Source organism: Lagopus muta, chromosome 14, assembly GCF_023343835.1.
Source record: "Lagopus muta isolate bLagMut1 chromosome 14, bLagMut1 primary, whole genome shotgun sequence".
NCBI lineage: Eukaryota > Metazoa > Chordata > Aves > Galliformes > Phasianidae > Lagopus > Lagopus muta.
Window position 1 is genome coordinate 14,358,715 of NC_064446.1, and position 19,637 is coordinate 14,378,351.

General features: G+C 38.2%; 1 protein-coding gene across 1 annotated transcript in view; it reads right to left on the reverse strand.

Moving 5' to 3' along the window:
- The window catches only part of SPOCK1 (SPARC (osteonectin), cwcv and kazal like domains proteoglycan 1), a 257,730-nt gene that overhangs the window by 100,747 nt on the left and 137,346 nt on the right, over positions 1 to 19,637 (reverse strand). Inside the window, exon 4 of the mRNA XM_048961050.1 lies at positions 13,557 to 13,671. Within this exon, the coding sequence (XP_048817007.1) occupies positions 13,557 to 13,671 (115 nt within the window). The remainder of the gene's footprint in view (positions 1 to 13,556; positions 13,672 to 19,637) is intronic.

Here is a 19,637-nt window from a genome sequence, read left to right on the forward strand (position 1 = left end):
ACAGAGATCAGTGAATACCCAGGCAAAGAATTTCATTTTTCAGAAGTCATAATCCAGTTTCTTCATCTCTAACTGTAGAAATAAAATATGAAAGAAGAAATGTGAGATCACTTCTAAGTAATGGAAACAAGAATCAGAATGTCTCCGGATGCTTTTCCAGGAGCAAAGCCACACTCTGTCTCTTGAGATAACCATAGAAGAAAACAATGTCTCATTTCTCCAGCTACAAAAGATAATTGAATACTCAAATCATTTGTGGGTAACTTTATGATACAGACTGTTGAAAATCTTTAGATAAAATGAGTTTGCCATGCCATCAAGATAGGAGGTACTGATTAAATCAGTCTGATTTTACTAAATCCTCCAAGGATGTACAATGGAAAGTCTTGGGAGAGGACTGTGTTTACTCTTCCATTAACAACAGCAGTACAGACTCAGCAGAGCCAGGGTCTCAGGTGAATGTCATTATCATCAGGCTACTGAGTTAATTTTGTGTAATTAATTAAATATTCATTTGGTCAGACAGGGACAGATACCAATTTGACAGTCCAGTGACTAGGGCACTCACCTAGGCTAATGAGATGGAATCCCTTCTCTAATTAACATGGAGAGAAAGGAATAAAAGCTACAGACTTTGAGGGAAAGTTATAAAACATAAACAATCACCACTTATCAGAAGAACCAGGAGACACTTCTACCTGAGAAAGAAGGCTTGAATCTCTCTTGTACATTTTACATTTGAGGCCTACTCCAACCTACTTACATTTCCAAACTAAGACACTTTCTTGTTTAAAACCTTTCTGTATATTCCAGAAATCTTCTGTTGAATTGACAGGAAAACCATTTTGTCAGAAAACTCTAGAACATGTCTACTCAATACTTACAGCTGGAAAGCTGTGTTTGTTTTATACCCATTTCAGTTCCCACTTACTCAAAATGTGCCAACGTGAAAAAAAGAAAAACCCAACACCTCAGCAGGGAGCTTAGCTGTGCAAACTGAGACAACAAAATCTGTACAGATAATACTATAAAATTAAGAACTAATCCAAGAACAAAGGGAGCCTATCCACCTCATGATGCACCAAGTTCATTAAAAATAAGTATTGCACTTCTAAGAAATGTAATTGCAGTATTTCATTTCATGAAGCTGGCAGTTGCACAGTGACTGTAGTACAAGTTGTCAATTCCATCTCCCCCCCTCCATTTGCTAATAAAAGTAGGAAATAAATGCCTGGATTTTGCTGGAAACTTTGACTTTTTAAATTACAACCAAATAACATGTATTTATTTACAATGAAACTTTCAAAATGTCATTGTTAAAGTAGAGGACATAAATCCAATAATTGATAGCAAAATGGAGGCTTGATAATTCCCACTTATCTAACTTGCTAGTCTTTCTGCACCTGCTCTTCCACAACAATTTAAGAGCAGTGCTCTGCAGAATTGTTTCTTGGTAATTACACTTCATTAATGTTACACAATCTATCAGGATATATTTTCTATTTACTTATTTATTTTAGACGGCTCTACATTGTAGCCAGCTAGGTGGCTTAGAATGAATATACAGCCCTTGATAAAAGATAAGCAGTCTCAGGCACTGCCTGTTCACAGCCTTCAGACCATCAGTTCCCCCAACCCAAATCCTGAGGGCTACAGTCCTGAAGCAACAACACTTCTTAGTGTTAAGGAGCCTTGATGTGGCTTGTTCAGTGACAAAATTTGGTCTTTTGATACTGGCATTGAGAATTTAAGCACTGACTTTCACAGCATATTCCAGGGAGGAAGAATAACAAGAAGAAGGGACACAATGAAAAAGAACTTTCCTTTTTAGCTTCTGAGATTCAAGAACAACTTCTGAATTATTAGAGAGAGTTTTGCATTGGTGATGTGAACTCCTGATTACAAGGCATACATAGTATAGTGTTTCCTTCCTTGAGTCCCCTAAAAAATGGGCTGAACTCTAAGAAGTGTAAAATGTTACACAGACATACAAAGATTTTTCCCTTCCCACATTTTAAGATATTTAAGATGCTCACAGGAACAACAATGCCATATATTAAAGTACTAGTCTAAATCCAGAGGTACAAGCACTATATAAAGTGTCTTCAGGTACTACTCTTTTCTGCCTGAAAAGTTAATGGCACAGCACTGCCTTTCTATTATAAATTTATAAGCAGAACAGTAATGTCTGACCAGACATATTCAGAGAAGCAAAACATTTTGGGTTGATTTCCAGCATCATTAGTACTCTCACTGTACAGAGCTTTAAAGAGATTGTAGTTCGGTGGCTCATGTCCATAAATAGTGTCAGTCATGGTTCACTGGTTGAATTAATCTGACGTAAAATGACTAAATTGAAAATCTGTAGGTTGAGCTCTTGATGAGTTCTGGCAGAGCTCTAAGAAGGCGATCATAAGCTTATAAATGAAAGGAGAGTGATGGAAATTGAAATATTAAAGAAGCAGGATGTAATAGATTAAAAGTTAATTTTGATAACGTAACTTGTACCAAATAAGAAAATGAATGATGCAAGAAGCTTCTTTTTAACTGTTTTCACAAGTTTCTTTCCAAAGTAAGCTATCAGACTGAACTGCATGGCTTTGAAAGGGTGAGTCCACCTTTTTTTACCTTCTTGAATAAGCTGTCACCCATGGCTTCATTGCTTATCTATCGCAAACCAATGTGGGAAAGGTTTTAGCAGTAGTTTGAAGCAATCTCTGACTCAAAAAAGAAAGCCAAAATACTTGCTGATGAATTCCTTGGCCATGGCCTAGGGTGGCCATGGCTGTGACTCGATCATTTTTCCTAGGGAGATTCTTTGCCCGATATGATGGAGGATCGTAGGTGTTGAATAAGATGGGAAATTCAGCAAATCTCTGCTGAAAACCACATCCACCTTTAGATGGGCTGTTTTCCTTCCTGACATCATGGAAAGCCACGAACTGCACTGTGAGAAGCATGAAAAAAGTCTGAACCTAAGTCATTAGAAATTTAGCCTATTGATAACACTATCTTTCACTACTATTGAAAGGCTCTAAAATAACAATTGGAAAATCTCCGAAGTGTAATGGTAAAATACAGAAGTTTTATGAGCAATAAAGATCAGTGTTTGGTAAGTTTAAAAGTTAAGTCTGCATCATATTTAAAATACGATTGTATAAAGCAGCACATTGACCAGCATCAAATGAAGTGCAGCATTCTTTAAGATCTAATTTGAGAACTTCATACAAAATATATTGTTTGTAATATTCACTGCAATTGGATATATAAAACCATTTATCAAAAGGAAGATTTTAAAATGCAGTACATTTAATACATTTTCCAATATAATGGCATGTTGGAAATTGAAGAAAAGCTTTAATAAAACTCTTTTGCTGCAAATAGTCCCAATCTTACAAAAACATGCCTTTTTTTAGCACTAAAAAGACTTTTCTGTGGAACACTTTCATGTCCTGGGGCTTCTACAGAAAAACCAGCAATAAATTTAGAATCTCCAGTAAACAGATTGCAATATAAATAGAGAATAATTTTCAGAGCATTGGAGGTCATTTGTAAACATTAAATAATAATTTCTGACTCACTGGAGAACTCAACAGATTTAAGACACGGAGAAAGAGTAAAGCTATACAAATTCATTAAGTATTGCAGACTTGCTTCCAGCAATTCTATGGTTAAGATTTTTAGCATATAGAAAATAGAGAGAGATTAAGTCAAGAAATATGAACTACTGGGGAAAAGAATAACTTAATATTCTGGGCTGCGTTAAACCAAGAAAGACTACAGAATCCAGGTCCTTTGAGGATTCAGGTAGTCATAGAGAAAGTCAGCCTGCAGCTCAAGGTAAATTGAAACCTACAAGGTCTACAGGGTCAGTGGTCAAATATGGTACTGCTGAAAGGTATGCTGAAAGCTTGTACAGCCATCCTTTTGTGTCCCACAGCTGAATACAGATAGCTTCCTGTTTGCATTTTAATGATAGTGATGATAATGAAGATATTTTACAGTTGTTTGAATAAGTACTGAAAATCCAAGAACTGCCCAGCTACTCCATATTCAAAGCTATTATTTTCTTACGGGGCCAGGATACACATATAGGCAGTGAGTCCCACCAAACTGTATTTGTTTGCTCATTATTCACGTGTTGGCAAATCTCTTGACATTTGCCAAGCAGATGACATTTATACAACTACTGTTTTCATTTCTTAGTCACTCTAGACTGCATAAGGAGCTTTCCAGACAAAAGAGCCAACATCTCTTATGCTACATATAGCTGACAGTCCAGGTCAGTAGTAAACAAATGCCACAAGGGAGGTGATGGAGCTTTAAACTCAGCCTTCCTCCAGATAACTAACAGACAGCACAGACTGAACTTTTAGAAAAACTCGGTTGGAGCCTGAGATTTTAAGAAGTCTTCATGGGAAACAAGAGCATTTGGAGGCTAGATTAGCTTTGGATGCTAACTCCTGACAAGCTGCATCAAGAGGATTGTATATAACCAATTCTGCAGCCAACAAAATAACCCAATGAGACAGTAAAACTTTTAAAGAAAAATACTGTATTGCCCTTTTTTTATCCTTCATATATTTGAGTTTTCCTGCTACCTTTGTTCTCTATTAGTCTGCTCCACAAACATGTATTCCCATGTTCACTTGCAGACAGGCCTTTTACGCCCTCACACACTTAAGTTTCATAGTAGATCTCAGAGCTCTAAATACTGAATTTTATACATAGTTTACATGTAATGCTTAATTAGATATAGCCTCTTTATGCCAGTTCCCTCCCCACCCTCCTTTTGTTATGATGCAAAAATAATATGTGTTTATAGAGAAAATTTGGGTGGGTATTGGATGTAGAGAAAGTCACTTCAGTAAGAACGATCCTGCAGCAAGTGGCATCAAGATTAATTTATCTCAAAGTACAATACAGCCAGTGACAAAAACATTCAATCTTATCTCCAAATCTCTTAGAAGGAAATAAATTTGGACCAGTAGTGTTGTGGAGTTAAAGCATCTGGATTTGTGTTGGGCTCTTTAAAGTCAATGAAAGATTTCCAATGAATTCAGTAAGCACAGGATTTTACTCAATTTTTATTTTTATTTTTTTAACAGAGTAACAGCCATTAGCAGAAAAACATGGGATTACAACTATTCTTCTCTTAGTAAGATTTCTTTAGAAATGAACTTCATAAAGATCAGGTTAAATACAAGCCTCAGTCAGAAATAAGGGAAACATACTGGGTTTGGAGATCTCCTGGATGCCTTCACTGCTTCTGTAGTTTCCTCTCTAATAATGGAGGAGATGAAGTTATGATCTCAGTACTGAAAATTCTAGGTTCCACCAAAGTACAAACTTCATGGATAGCAAAGGAATAATAGAGAGGAGCTTAAGAAATTTATTTTAGTTGAACTTAAACGTAATGTTTCTATTCGGGGTGAAACAAATGCAAAATGCTATGTAGAAATCCTGGAAAGAGCAAATTCAACATAAATTTACACAACTCTGCACTGAATATCCATCCAGAGATACACAGAACATGAAAGCCAGAATTATTATTCAAAATGCTCAGTGGAAAGCCCAAATGCAATATGGACTTTCAAACTGCAGATATGGTACATGGCCCACAGAAGGAGACTTAAAGCAGGGAATGGATGGAACAGGCAGTTAAAGAGGAGATTGATTTAAGAAATTAAGAATAAAGTCTCAATAATCAGTAACTCAGAGGGAATATTACATCTAAAGATGTGTAAAGACTTTAAATATCAAGATGATGAAGTGATAATTTTGGGTTTTATTTCTTTACTGAACTCAGCAGTCAAACCCAATTAGCTCTGTTATGGAGGAAAACAGTCATAAGGAAACTCTCTTTATGAGGAGCAAAAAGAAAGAACATTTGCTTAGTCTAGCAAAACCAGCAAAGATGATTATTTCAAAATAAATACTGAGGAACCACTTAGGAAAACTCCAGAAATTTTAGCTGGCTGTGAATAAATTTAGGAATAAAATTAGCAGATGTCTGATCAGAGGACTGATGCTAAGGATTCTTCCTGCTGGTGTAGAGGGGCAGTAAATCTTTTCATCTTAAGATAGAACTCAGTAGGCTAATGAAAAAGTTTATATGATACCTCTGCAGAGGGATTGAACTTAATGAACCAAGAAGTCACTCTGGTGCGTCTTTATATACTGCTGAAAGGAACTATTATGAGGAGGAATATCAGAAAGCAATATTCAATCCATCCAATAACATTGCCTTTGACTGCACAAAATAAAATATTTACAAATGTTAATTAAAGTTTGAAAGGTAATTGGTTATTTCTGGTTCTGCTCAGTGTAATAACTTTCTGATGATAGCAGAAGATATCCAGAGGTATTGGTCTGTTTTTTAATGAGCACTCTGATATCGTTCTAAAAGGAGCTACGCAGCAGGAGAATGTCTCAATGACCCTTGTATTTCCTCTTGTACTTGCATCCTCGTGGTAAAGCAGAGCACAGTATGACAGGAGTTGAAGAGTCAAAGACAATGACTCTAGCAGTAAGACATCCACCTCAACAGCCATGTGCTCGGTGACTGTGAATGAAAAAAGTAAAACCCCTGCTGATAGCAGGAACAAGTTCATCTATTTCCATTGCCAAAGCTGACAATGATGAGGTCTACGCTCTCTAAAAGCCATTTTAAAAGAGCTGAGTGCAATCTTGTATTTCAAAAATTCCTCATGTCCAATAGGAGACAGTCACCTTGCACTACTCTAATGAGCTCTAAAGCTGATAAAGCATGACCAGCAATGAGTTAACTGTTCTGGGAAGAGAAGTACAGAAGGGCTAATTGGCTTTGTGATGCAGAAAGGCTGTTGGTGACAATCCTCTTGTTAGATGTTGAACGATTTCCACAGGAGATATCTGCTCTGCCTGAACATACTTCAGTAAATTTGCAATTTTCTGTGAATGTCTGAAAATGCATTGAAACATCAAAATGCATAATGCAAAACAAGGAAAATGATTGGGTCTGTCAGTATTTGACTGCAGCTTTAAAGATGAGTGCAATACTCGAAGTCAAGAAAAGTGGAGGTCTCTACATGTAGCCATTTCTTCCAAACATGGCTGATGTTCAAAGGTCTTACCTTTACTTACACGTGTTGAAATAGTCCAAACTTAACAGTGCTGAGCTGGAGAAAGTCAGAAAACAGCCAAATAGGTACACGAAGTCTTCTCTGTTGAAAGGAGAGGTCATGGACAGCTTCCTCCAGAAAATAATAACCTGGAGGAGCTTTGTACAGGAACTGCTGGCAGCAAGGCAGTTAGCCTCACGATTCAGGAGGGAGTTTTCATCTTGACTGATGAAAGCTAGTCTCTCCACAGACTCCCTACAGACTCTTTAGTTAAACGTAATCTATCCTAGGCACAGCTGAAACTGAGAAATGGACCGCTTGCAGAATGAGACCTACACTTTACAGATTATCCTGTTTAGTAGAGTAATATGTGCTTTTAAAACTAGCGAGCGCTGTGCCAATATTTAAGCGTTCTTGGACTGGATCCCAGGTTGATAGAGACTGTCTAGGAGGAAAAGCTGTTGACCTCTAGGAGTTCATACTTAAATCAAAATTTTCACAATACAAATAATAATAAAAAAAACTGTAATAGTGGATAAAGGATAGTCTCAGGCTCTTACTGTTATCCCTTAATATTCAGCGATTCCCTTGAGCATTGGTAGATTGATGGTGCATCATACCATGTGCTTTCTGTCCTATTAATGGGCAACATAGCCCACATGAGAAAAAACAACATTCTTGATTTTCACACATCTGTAACTTCTCTGCTGCAAAACCCAAGGTCTTCAATCTGTAGCAGAAGCATGCCTGTGATGACAGGTGGTCCAGAGATGAAATGTTTTACAAAGCTTTCAAATTTTCACCAAAGGCTTGTACACATCACTTGCACACCACTGGCACATCACATTAGGAGATGTACTTTGCTCTGACCTCAAAGGCTCCATTCTCTTTTGATTTTCCTGGATTCTCATTTATTTTTTTGGATAAACACCATGAGATGCAGTTAAACTGTGCAATGTACCGTGAGTGATTAGATATTAGAAAGAAGAAAAGATTTCACAGAGTAATGCAAAATAATTTGTAAATTACAGAAAAGAAGGGGAAAAAAAAAAGAAAAAAAAAAAGAAAAACAAAAAACCCCAATCACTTTCTCCATTCTGTTCATCTCCAGAATTCATATTGATAGAGGATTAAATGAATTCTCCAAGACTCTGTCAGAGGTACCGTTGGAATACAAAGACTAAATTTTGGCATTTTCCCCAATACAATATATTTGTTGGAAGAAACCTAATGCAATATGTTGGTTTTTATGAGTGTGTGTTTAATCAAATATTTCTATGCTTCCTTCTGAGGCAAAAATCTATACTAGTAGATTAGAAAAATCAATGTGCAGCATTAAAGGTGGATAAAATGTTAAAATGTCTTGCATGAAAACATTTTTTTCAGGGAAAATTAAATTTAATGACTCCAAAGCAGTTTGCAGACAGAAGTAAATATTGTTGCATTGCTACATGGGAACAAAACCCAACAAATTTGGAATAATTTGTTCTATTTTTTCTAAAGGAACAGTCAAGTGCTTTTATTTCCACTCTGGACTAAGCAGTTGTCTTCTATTCATTCTGAAAATGTTAATCAACAAGAGTCTATTTGGTGCTCACAAGAAAACCACAACTGTGAATTCACCCCAAAACTTAAAAAAATCCTAACAGCTTTGGGGATATGAACAATAATTTGGATATTTTAGTTTTCTGTGTCCAGTGCATACATTTACTACTTAATCCTCATAATGATCTTATCACTGAGAAGTATTATCTTGAATTACGTGAGGAGCCCCACGTCTCATTGTTAAAGTTATGGATTGCTTATGGAGGAGCCTTGATTCTCCAGGCAGGACTCAGTGTCCCAGAACACATCTTTTGGCAGAGCACCTACCCAAAATGGACGAGTGCACTGTGTCCTACTGCCGAGACTCTGAAAATAACTGTATTTTTCATTAGTTAAGGTTTAGTATTAATTGAAAGAACAGTATTGGTATGGCAAAATTTCTAAACTTTATGCATAATTTTGACTGTCTGGCATCCTCCAGTTTAGTAAGAAGTGCCAAGATTTCAACCAAATAGGGGAGAATGGTGTTTATTAGCAAGACACATCCTGGCCCACTTCAGCATAAACTGAAAGAAAAGTAGTGTTGTGCAAAGTAGTTGGAAATAGTTATACTTTGCTTTCAGAACATTTCGAAGTCATAAAAGCTTATTAGAAAATCTAATTGAATAGCCTCCAGTGGAGAAAAGGAAAGCCAAATAATCATGAACAAACTGCAGAATAGTTCTGCCCTATTATTGTCTGAGTTCTCTGTCCTACAGTTTGAGAAAACACCCAGTAAAACCTTGCTATTAGCACAAACATATCAGCAGGAATGTGAACTATGTTACACTGTGAGATGCCCTTTGTGAAATGCTTTTTTTTTCCCAAGCTGTACTTAAATCACGAATGAACAACAATTATTTTCTGAATCAGCATGAAAATGAAAAGAGAAAAAAACAGCAACAACAAAAAACAACCTGTAATCACAGCAAGGCTAAACAGGCAACAAAGTGGTTATTAGTAGATCCAGAGCTAATTAATCATCTCCCAGGTCTGATTCTGTTACAGCACATCATATCATATGGATTGCTCATGCATTCAGGCTTTGATACACGTTACCACATAAATCATTCAGCACTAAATGCCACGAGCTTAGGAACAAGCCCTCCCTCCCTTCGGTCAGGCCACTGGCAATGTGGGAGTCAGGTTTGCAGTGCAGGAAGACATCAGCCCCAGAGGAGCACTTGGTGTTGTGCCAGCACCTCGTTAGCATCTAGCAGTGCTGGCAGAGCATGAAAGCAAGAGAAAATACAGGCAAGCATAAGTCAGAGAGCAGATCAAACAGCAGGGTCAGGGTTTATAGGCTCCATTTAGCGCATTTTAAAGGGCAACTGTTGGTGTAGCATAGGGACATCAAGGAATAGGGCTGCTTAAAATTCCTGCATACGTGCACAACTTTCCAAGAAACACCTAAAAGTGCATTTGTTGTGGGGCAAAGATTTTTTCTGCAATATTCCCAAATAGTTTGTGAAAGCAGGTGGGTCACTGACATTCCTGCAATTACTAATTTTCTTCCCTTCTGAATTGGATACAACCTGAAGCACATAATTAGCACACAGAGCAGCAGAAGTAAAGCATGCTCAGTTTCATATATGAGGATCTTCTGCAGGACTTGTTTTTGACAGGGCCAGAAATGGAGTACCAATGGAAGGTATTGTGTGGAAAGACAGGGAGATTTGCCTGCTCACTGTGACTGAGTGAAGCTGCCAACATTGATGTGTTGGTCAGAACAAGGCTTTGATGTGAAATTTAGAAGAACAGATGTTTTATCTGGGAGCTTCTCCAGATCTTAAAAAAAAAAAACAACTCAATATTGGCCTCTTTTGTCAGCAGCAGTGGCACGAAAGGACTGAGGAAACACTGAGTAAATAGCTGCATTTCTAAGTCACAGCAGAGAAGCAGCAACGTTGCATGATTAGCTCTGTGAGTGACTACAGCCATAACTAATTGCTGATTGCCAGCTAAATGGACTGAACAACACGGTAAGCCCTGGCCATGTTAATATGGCCACTGGTTTTCATCTCTGCTCACTCCTTTCCAAAAAAAACCCAAGAATGCCATCTCTCCTCAAAGGCAGCTATACTAGCAAAGCCAGCTGAGACGAATGGCATGAAGGTTTACCGGACTGCAAATGCATGACAGATCTTTGAGAGATATTAACTACTGCATTATATGCAAAACTGGACTAATAAAGACTGTTCCTCATAGATCATGTCCAAACTGAAAGGAGTGTTAATCCACACAAAAGATTTAGAAAAGCTCTATCATTAGTCCAAGGGTTATTAAGCAATATAAGAGAATTCCTTCAAATTTATCTTCTTTGCCTTTTCTCTAAATGACATCACCAATTTGTACTGTAAATGCCTGTCAAAACTCTATTATCTGTCTGAAATACCTCTCAAAATGCCTTCTTCCCAGTCTTTGAGCACCAAGGCTGTGCATGTGGCTGGGAGGAAAGGAGGAGGCTGCCCAGGAGGGTTCAGACAGCGTTTGGGGCTCCTTGATAACTTCTGGGGCACCTCTGGGGAAGAGCCACCCCAATCCACCTGCACTGAGCTGCTCTCTATGGACCCATCCTATGTTCCAACCTGCAGGGCCAATGGGTCCAATTTTTGTGGCATCAAAATCTCAGCTCTGTTAGTGAAATACATGATATTTGTGCTGCCAGATGCAGTGAGCTATGCCCTAAAGCCCTATGGACTGAGTTAGCCATCATGCAGCCAGGGTCTCAGTACACAATAACAAGTTTCCATTTAACTCAATTTTTTACACTATTATCTAATATACTATTATTCCTGAAGTAGTTTAAAAAAGTGCGTATTCTAGCAAAAAGGAAATAAAACAGCAATAACATTGTGTTGTCACTGGTGATTTCAAAGTTAGCTGCCTTATGCCTGGAAAAATGCAGTTTCCTTGGGCTGCAACTATTCAGTGGGCCAGGTAATCAGGTGATGCAAATCAGTGCAGTTCTGTCTGGATGCCTCAGCAATAATGCAAGATGTTGCTCTCATGATTGCTTTTTGCTGAGCCTACATGCTTTGTAAAGCCACTACAGCAAGTTGATAATGATGCATGAAATGGAAAATCCTTCTGTGCACACCCAAATGCTCAGTGGATGGGCAAAGCAATCACAATGGTGCTCTGTTATTTGGTGGCTCTTAGTACACGTGTGCCCATGCTAATATATTCAGGCATTTGCTGATTTCAAATAGGTGCAACTCCACCTTTTAAATGCATTTATTCCTGATTAACACATCCTTTAATATGACTGGAGACAGATGTACAGCAGAATTCAGGTCACGCACTGAATAAAGAACACAAAGTTGTGGGACTGAAGATGAAAATCTTCAGTGGTGTCACTCCACTGAGTTAGATAGCAGGGAACTTGGCCTGGTTATGTACCTCATTGACGTGTCAACCCCTTGAGGCAATGGTGGCTGGGTATTTTGAGAATAAAAGCACTTAAACACTTGGAGCATATGTGCCACTATCACACTTCAGCAGTAGTTCTTTCCGTTCTACAAAACTTGCTGGAAATTGTTTGGAGAATTTTCAAAGTAAGTTCTCAAGACATTTTTATTCATCTCCATAGACACAGAGCTACTCAAAGGTTATCTGAAATAGCTGCAGGCAGTGGAGGAATCATAGAGAGATCACATGAAACATAGCCTGGTTTCTGGAAAAGAGGGATATTCAGCTCCTCTTCCATACCATTGCTGTGCACCATTTTGACCACTTCTGGGACACACTGAAAATAGCTCAGAAAGCATCTTGCTCAACATTTATATCTGTATATCATCATGACTCCTATCTAATGCAGGTGCCACAAATCCATCTCAACTCAAAAATGTAAGCTACATAATGCCAAAAATGTCACCAGAATGTAAGCTTTGACACAACAGTACCCCTAAAATCCTTCAGGAATTCATCACATATGGAAAACTGAAGATTAAATGTACTGCCTCATGTACATTACACCATTAACTTTGTTTTGTGAATCTAAGATAACATATATATATTTTTTCCATTGGTTTAGCTTCCTCAACCAAGCAGTAGTGAGATGAGACATAGTACTGGCAGAGGGGAATCAGATCATCCTGAATTTAGTTCTGCTTAAAGAGTTATGGAACTGCAGCCTTCACTGGCAATGACATTTAGGGATATGAGTTGTTACAGGAAAATTTTTGTTTTCCTTCTGAATAGGAAAAGAAATTGGAGATAAGTTTTCAAATTATTTACTCAAACGCACTGAAAGCAACACAATGTATTTGTCTTAACATACAGACAAACCAATCACATTTGCTCATTACAGCAGTACAGATTTTATTTGACAGCTGTTGGCAAGAGAGAGGGTTTATTTCTCAGTTTTTCTGGCTCTTGGACTGACTCTGGAGATACTCAAGCCCAGTTTCCCTATAGCTTGTTCTACTTCCAATGAAAGGCAATGTTAATTTGTTTCCTCTGAATTTCTTTATAATATCCTTCATTCTCGATTGTAGCATATTTCAACTTATCCTTGGTAGGCTTATCTTTATTTGTAACTTCTCTCAGTGAAGTTCTGTGGTCTAATATGAACATACTGGCCAAAGCTCTTAACATATTAAATTATTCTATTTGGTCTCAATTCAGTCATTCAACAATACAGTGTGGAGCTTTCTGTAATTACGTGACTTCCCAGGGAAATACTCTGCAAAGTTCCATCATTTTTTGGTTCCTTACCAAATGTAAGCAGAAGCTTGATTTTTTTTTTTTTTTTTTTTTTTGAAGTTCATCTGTAGTAATCTCTTTTTAATTGCTTCTCATTTTGCTTGTTCCCATCATTCTGGGCATCTGAAGCCATAAAACCATCAAACAATGTAGTTCCCTTACCTGTGTACCAGCTGCTTGCGGCTTACACAAGTGGCAGTTTCATAGTCATGAGTGACACACACTTTATGTGGGCTGCACTTCACCTTCAAACACGGATCTTTGGATGGATCAAGAGCTACAAAAAAACAGAGGAAAAAAGTTAGAAGTACATACAAAGTTATCTTGTGGCTGACAGATTACAAGTGTCCTGAGGAAATACTCAGCCACTTTGCAGTATGTGCCATTGTTTGCAGACTGTAAGGTAAATGGAGATGTGTAAGTAGAAGTATAGAGGCAATACTTATTACTGAATAGTGAATACTGATTCTTATTACTGAATAGTGTTCTGATAATAACTTGGCATTAAAAATAATATTAGACATTGTACTTCAGGAAGCAGTTCTGGTATAATAATCTTCTGTTATGCTCTTTATTTCATAGAAGGGTTATGATGGAATAGAAAGCCACAAGTAACAATAATACCAATAACATTATCCTGGACTTTCATACAACTGTTATCAGCAACAGTTCTGCTGGAAGTGGGATTAGTGAGCGTGATGAGTTACGACTTCAGAGTAAATATGTCCAAGTTGTTGTCTTTGTTCATGCTCCCTAAGGAAAATTCTTCCTCCAAAGTTGCTCCCTATTCTCCATCCTTCACTACCCAATGCTCCACCACTTGGTGGTTGCACTCCAGCTTTGGTCTGAAGCCTTTATTCCTCGAGGATCAATCACTGCTGCTTTGTCTCTTTGTCCAGTGTGGACCTGAAGGAGTGAATAATGCTGTACCCTAATGACAATGCAAAACAGATTTAAAGGACTGCAGATACAAACTAATTACCCAAACTGGCACTTGGATAGAACACAAGGATGAACACAAACACCTACATGTGCGCACACACTGCTCATGTGAAAAGCTTATTTGAAGATTGAAACATCACAGCAACCCACTGCCATGTTTCAACAAGAGGTTCCTGCAAGAATTCCCATTTAGGGCAATGAACCAAATCCCCCTGAATACAGTGAACACTCTCTGAAAAGAGGCAGTGAGATTCCGAGGGCTTCTTTATTTGTTTCTCTGTGCACAAAAATCACTCTTAACAGTAATGAAGAAATTAGAGTGTGGTGTGTTACACTGAGTCTGGCTAGAGCTGCACACATGCTTTCCCTCTGCTCTTGTAAGTGAAGGTATTAAGCATGTATCAGGGGACTCAGGTGGTAAAATTAGGATTTGTTTTAGGATTATCCTGTTTAGTGCTCACAGTGAGAGAGCTGGAATCAGTGGAGGCAGGAGCTGCTCCTTTGCAGAGGGGGGATGCTGGTGCATGAGGAGCAGCCCTGTAGCATTCTTCTGGGCCCAACAGAAGCTCAATAGGGCAGACAGTATTTGCTGCCCTGTCTACGTGCAAACCAAGCTGCTCCTGCCAACTTTCTATAGACTGCTGCCTTAAGTGAGTGCTGATTTGGTAATCTTTCAAATGAAAAAAGAGAAGTGATACAGTGCTGTACTGGATACCACTTCAATTACAGCGCTGATCCCACCAGGGAAAATCTCTTATAAATACTTCTCTGCAATCAAGTTCTATTTGAAAGGCTATCTATCTAAATTTATTCTCTAACAAAAGGATGCTTCTAAAGACCAGCAATAAGTTGTATCTGCCAGGAGGAATTACAAATATTCCAAAAATGGTTATGTGAATACTCAGAAGGGAAGTCACAGCCGTATGTAGGAATTTCACCCTGAAGTGATTTTTAAATAAGCTTTTTTTGGATATAATTTTGCCATAGACTCAACTTTCTGTTCATCTGGAAGGTGTCTTTAAAATCCGTTTTCCTTCCCCCTTTCCATCCCACATTGATGGGTCATTTTTTGAATTGGGTAACTCAGTTTCATTTTTGGAACCATGTAAAGATCTTACTGCAAGTTATGGTGAGTCATGAAGCTCAGAGAAACTTTCAAATGATACTACTTGAAGTACAAGAAGTTATGGTTTGCTAAGCACCAGATTTCTTTATGTGACAGTAAATATATACCCAACAAGCAGATAACACTTCTGTTTCTCTTGCAGTGCTGAAGCCTTGCAGCTGTTCTGCTGGTTTAAACAGCAGTAGCTACAAACTCTTACCACATTAGCACCCATCACACATTTTCAATGGGCAGTTGAGCATCACCAGTGTACATGTATTTGTTTTGGTGAAAGGCACAGGGAAATTGCAAAAACAAAAGTGTTAAAAGCTTCTTTTTCTTCCTTAAAAAAAAAAAAAAGTCATCAAAATTGATAGAAAAGTGAGCAAGGAAGGAGAACAGACCATCTGTGTCCTGTACCACAAGCAACCCATCAACAACACCCAAAGAGTTGCTATGAGGAAAATACACAGAGAGTGTTTGAGAAGCCTGTCTGTCCAAATAAGAGACCAGAGACTGAAAATTCAGGGGTGCTTTGCTTTTGGTTTCTGGTGTCTTTTGTAACAGTGGCACGTGAGGAGAGGCAGTGATTCTGGTCCCAGCTCACCAGCCCCCATCTGCTGCTCATTACATCCCCAGAAAAGCAGTGGGTGAGACGTAACGTCCTTAATCCTTTTTCTTCAGCTCTCACCAGAGACTGAAACAAAGTCTGAGGCAGATATCTGTAAGAAAAGCATTAAGGAGCAGAGCTTGGTTAGCCACTGGTCTGGTCTAGCCACTCTGTATTAACACACATGAACATTGTCTGCTTTTGCTGGAGACACATCCTAGATGAAAAACACTGCGTCAGTGCTGCAGTCCTACAAGTCACACCCATGGTGCAGACAGGATAGGTATGCTTGTTTTCATCCTAACCTTGAAAAGCTGGTTTGGAAATAAAAAAATGGTCCCACTCAAAAGGACAAATGTTGTTTGAAGAACAGCAATGGTAAAGGATGTGGTTGGAAACACTAGTAGCTGTTTCCTTTGAAATCAGGCCTAAGAACTCTCAAGCTCAGTGTCTTGCTTTCTTGCTTCTAAAATACGAAAATAAGAGTAATAATAATGGCAATAGTGATACATAAGGCTTTTAATAAGCACTCGTTGGATGAATTATTTCATTCCTGATGGATAATCTCATGGAGATCCTTAAATGGAACAGACTGTGAAAGTGCAATTAATCATTTTTTATAAGCAACCAGTTCAAAGAAGTTTATTAAATGCAAACAGAACTGTGGACTTTGTCAGAAGACAGCAGACAACCCCCACAATCTAGATTATTATTTTTTGATATATTTTTTATGCAGAATGTATGACCTATTTGAATATAAAAGGTCAAAAAAGGGATTTATATGTCTGCCAAGTTTCTCAACATGTTAAATAAGTTTAGAAGGTTGTTCTACTGCTTAGCCAGACAAGCCCTAAGGAGAGAAGTCTTAATAAGAAGCAATTTCTGAAATATGCTAATCAAAGATCATGCCTTGTTAATCAGATTTCTACATGACTAGGAGCAGATGCTCATCATCTACAGAAGAAAAGACCCTTGGGAATAAGATGAAACATAACAACCATATTTGTCATCACAGTTCTTTGTGTCCTAAAGCAATGAGTACAAAGTTTTTGAAAATGAAGAGCCAAAAGTAGAAATAAAAAAATGAAAGTGGAAAGATGAGCAAGGAGGAGAAAATGAAAGTTAAGTTGTTTTATAGATGTTATTTTATCAGCTTTAAAAATCACACCCATCCCTTTTCTATGTTAGAGTCCACATGAAGTTACTCAGGTTTGTGGGCAAGAATAACAAAAACACCTTAAGTCTACTTGCACTATGTGAATATTTCCCTGTTTTCCTTTATGCTGAGACTGCAGGAGAAGGTGACTTGGTGAGTTAATGTGACCTAATGGTGGCTGAGGATTGGTCCAAATTTTTTGGGGGTGAGATATGTGTTCAAACAGAATTGGAATTAAAGGTTTTGTGTGAACACAAACATTTAGATGGAAACTCATCTCAGTCCCTCTGTCGTTCTGTGAGTCCAGGCTCCATAACTTCCTGTCCTGATCTCTCCCATGTTATCCAAATCCCTGCACACCTGATCTCCAAGGGTATGTATCCATCCCAGGGGACAGCTGGCTGAAACATAGGGAAACACAGTACTGCATGTCTCTCAGTATGAACATTTTTGGAAGCTGTTCATCCTCTGAAAACTCCTGGCTTTTTATCTTGGCTCAGAAGTCTTACTATTTATCACTTCTATTACCAAGATGTTTCTATGACCAACATTTATTGTCTGGAGCTTCTCCGTCCTGGTATCGTGAACCCTGAAATCTCTTCCTATCTGGAAGGGCAGAAGTGAAGAGATATTTAGATGGGCTGAAGTTTTTACTTCAATGGTTACAACTACTTGTAGGAAAACTGTACTTTCTTGGTCTGGTAGCTATACAAGTCAGCTGATGGCAATGCACAAGGGAAAAGCTTTCACCTCTATACAGTGACCCCAAACCTATGGCAGGCCCATTTATACAAGATGCACGAATCAGAATTCCTGCTATTAAGAGGCAGAAGATTTGCATTCCTTTTTTTAAGTTAAGCTTTTAATTATGCAAAGCAACATGAGATATCTCTTCAAATTATGTTAAAATTCTCTGGTTCCATTACAGACATATTAGAATAATTGGGAAAAAATAAGCACAAAGATTGCATCAGATCATTAACAACCTCCTAATGGCACGCTGGCAGCTTTTCCCGATGCAGAAAGGACTATGAACACCAGTTGCATGCCAAATCCTTTTCCTCGCTGCTTCCACAGAGGAGACCAGAGGACATTTGTGTCTGAAGTGTACACACTTTTCTTTCTCCTCTGTGTGCCCTCCAGTTGAGGCTGTGAGTCAGCAACACAAATCAGTGTTGGACAAAGACCTAGCAACAGCGTTTGAGATACTTTTCTATTGCATTTCATATCTGTATATATTACCACTATAAAAGAAGACTTATGACTTAGAGGAAACTCCGTAGTTCAGGTAATGGCTGTACAGGGAGAAGTTGCTGTTTAAGGCTATGCTGTAGCCATGGGTCATGTGTTAATCACAATAAATTTATTTTTCACTCATTTGACTTTAAAAGGGTGATAACAAATAAATACTCTCAGAGCGTCACAGGAATGGATGTGCAATCCTGCAGAAACTGTATGACTCGTTCCCAGCAAGATTTATGAGCTTGATTTTGTTTTTATGACCATTTGTTTGGGGGAAGAGAATAATTTGAAACTCATGGCTGTTTAGTGGAGCTGAAACAAACTACACAATCAAAAAGAAATGGCATTATGTAAATATTGGGTTTTTTTGTTTGTTTTCAAGACTGCCTAACAATAAGTACTATCATCACTCAATGACAAAAATACTTCTGCGTAATGAAATGTCAAAAGCAGTTGCTTTTATGAAATCCCCTTGAAACCATTCTCAGTATATGAGAAGAACATCTGTTGAGAAAGGTACGATGAACTGGAAAATGGGACCTGCTGTCTTCAATACAGAGATCCTGGGGCATATTGTAAGACAAAAGAGACTGATAATATAACAAAGCCTCTCAATTAAACGATGTGTTACATTATAGGTGTGTATTCCAATGTCGTTATGTATTAATTGATTCCAGCTAGGTATGCAAACAGCAGGTAGGGCCTGGCAGTGACAAAGCTGTGGAGGACAGCAGGTCTGGGCAGGGAGGAAGGGGAGGAAGGCTGACCCTCACCCAGCTTCCTCCACACACAATAAGTGAATGGTGAACTTCAGATCCAAGAGGAAAAGTTTCAGATCAGTACTTTGTCTCTACCAAAGAGAAAATGTAATCAAAGCAGCTAAGCAGTGACTTGCAGGAATTATTCTGTTCTCCATGAAAACCGTCCTATAGCAAACGTATAAGAAGCCATGAAGCCAGCTCAAGCATATATTAATAAAAAACTCTCCAATCTTTGCCCTTGATTTTTGCTTGAAAATCAGCATGTTTTCAACACATGATAGCCAACATATGGCTAAACGAAGGCTTGATTTTAACATTTCATCTGTTCCATAGATTTACCTTCTGTTCAGCTTTAAATTAGATGATGACCTTGTGCTTTTTTCTGCCTATAACCTCATGAAAATAATGTTTTCCTATTTTACAGGTT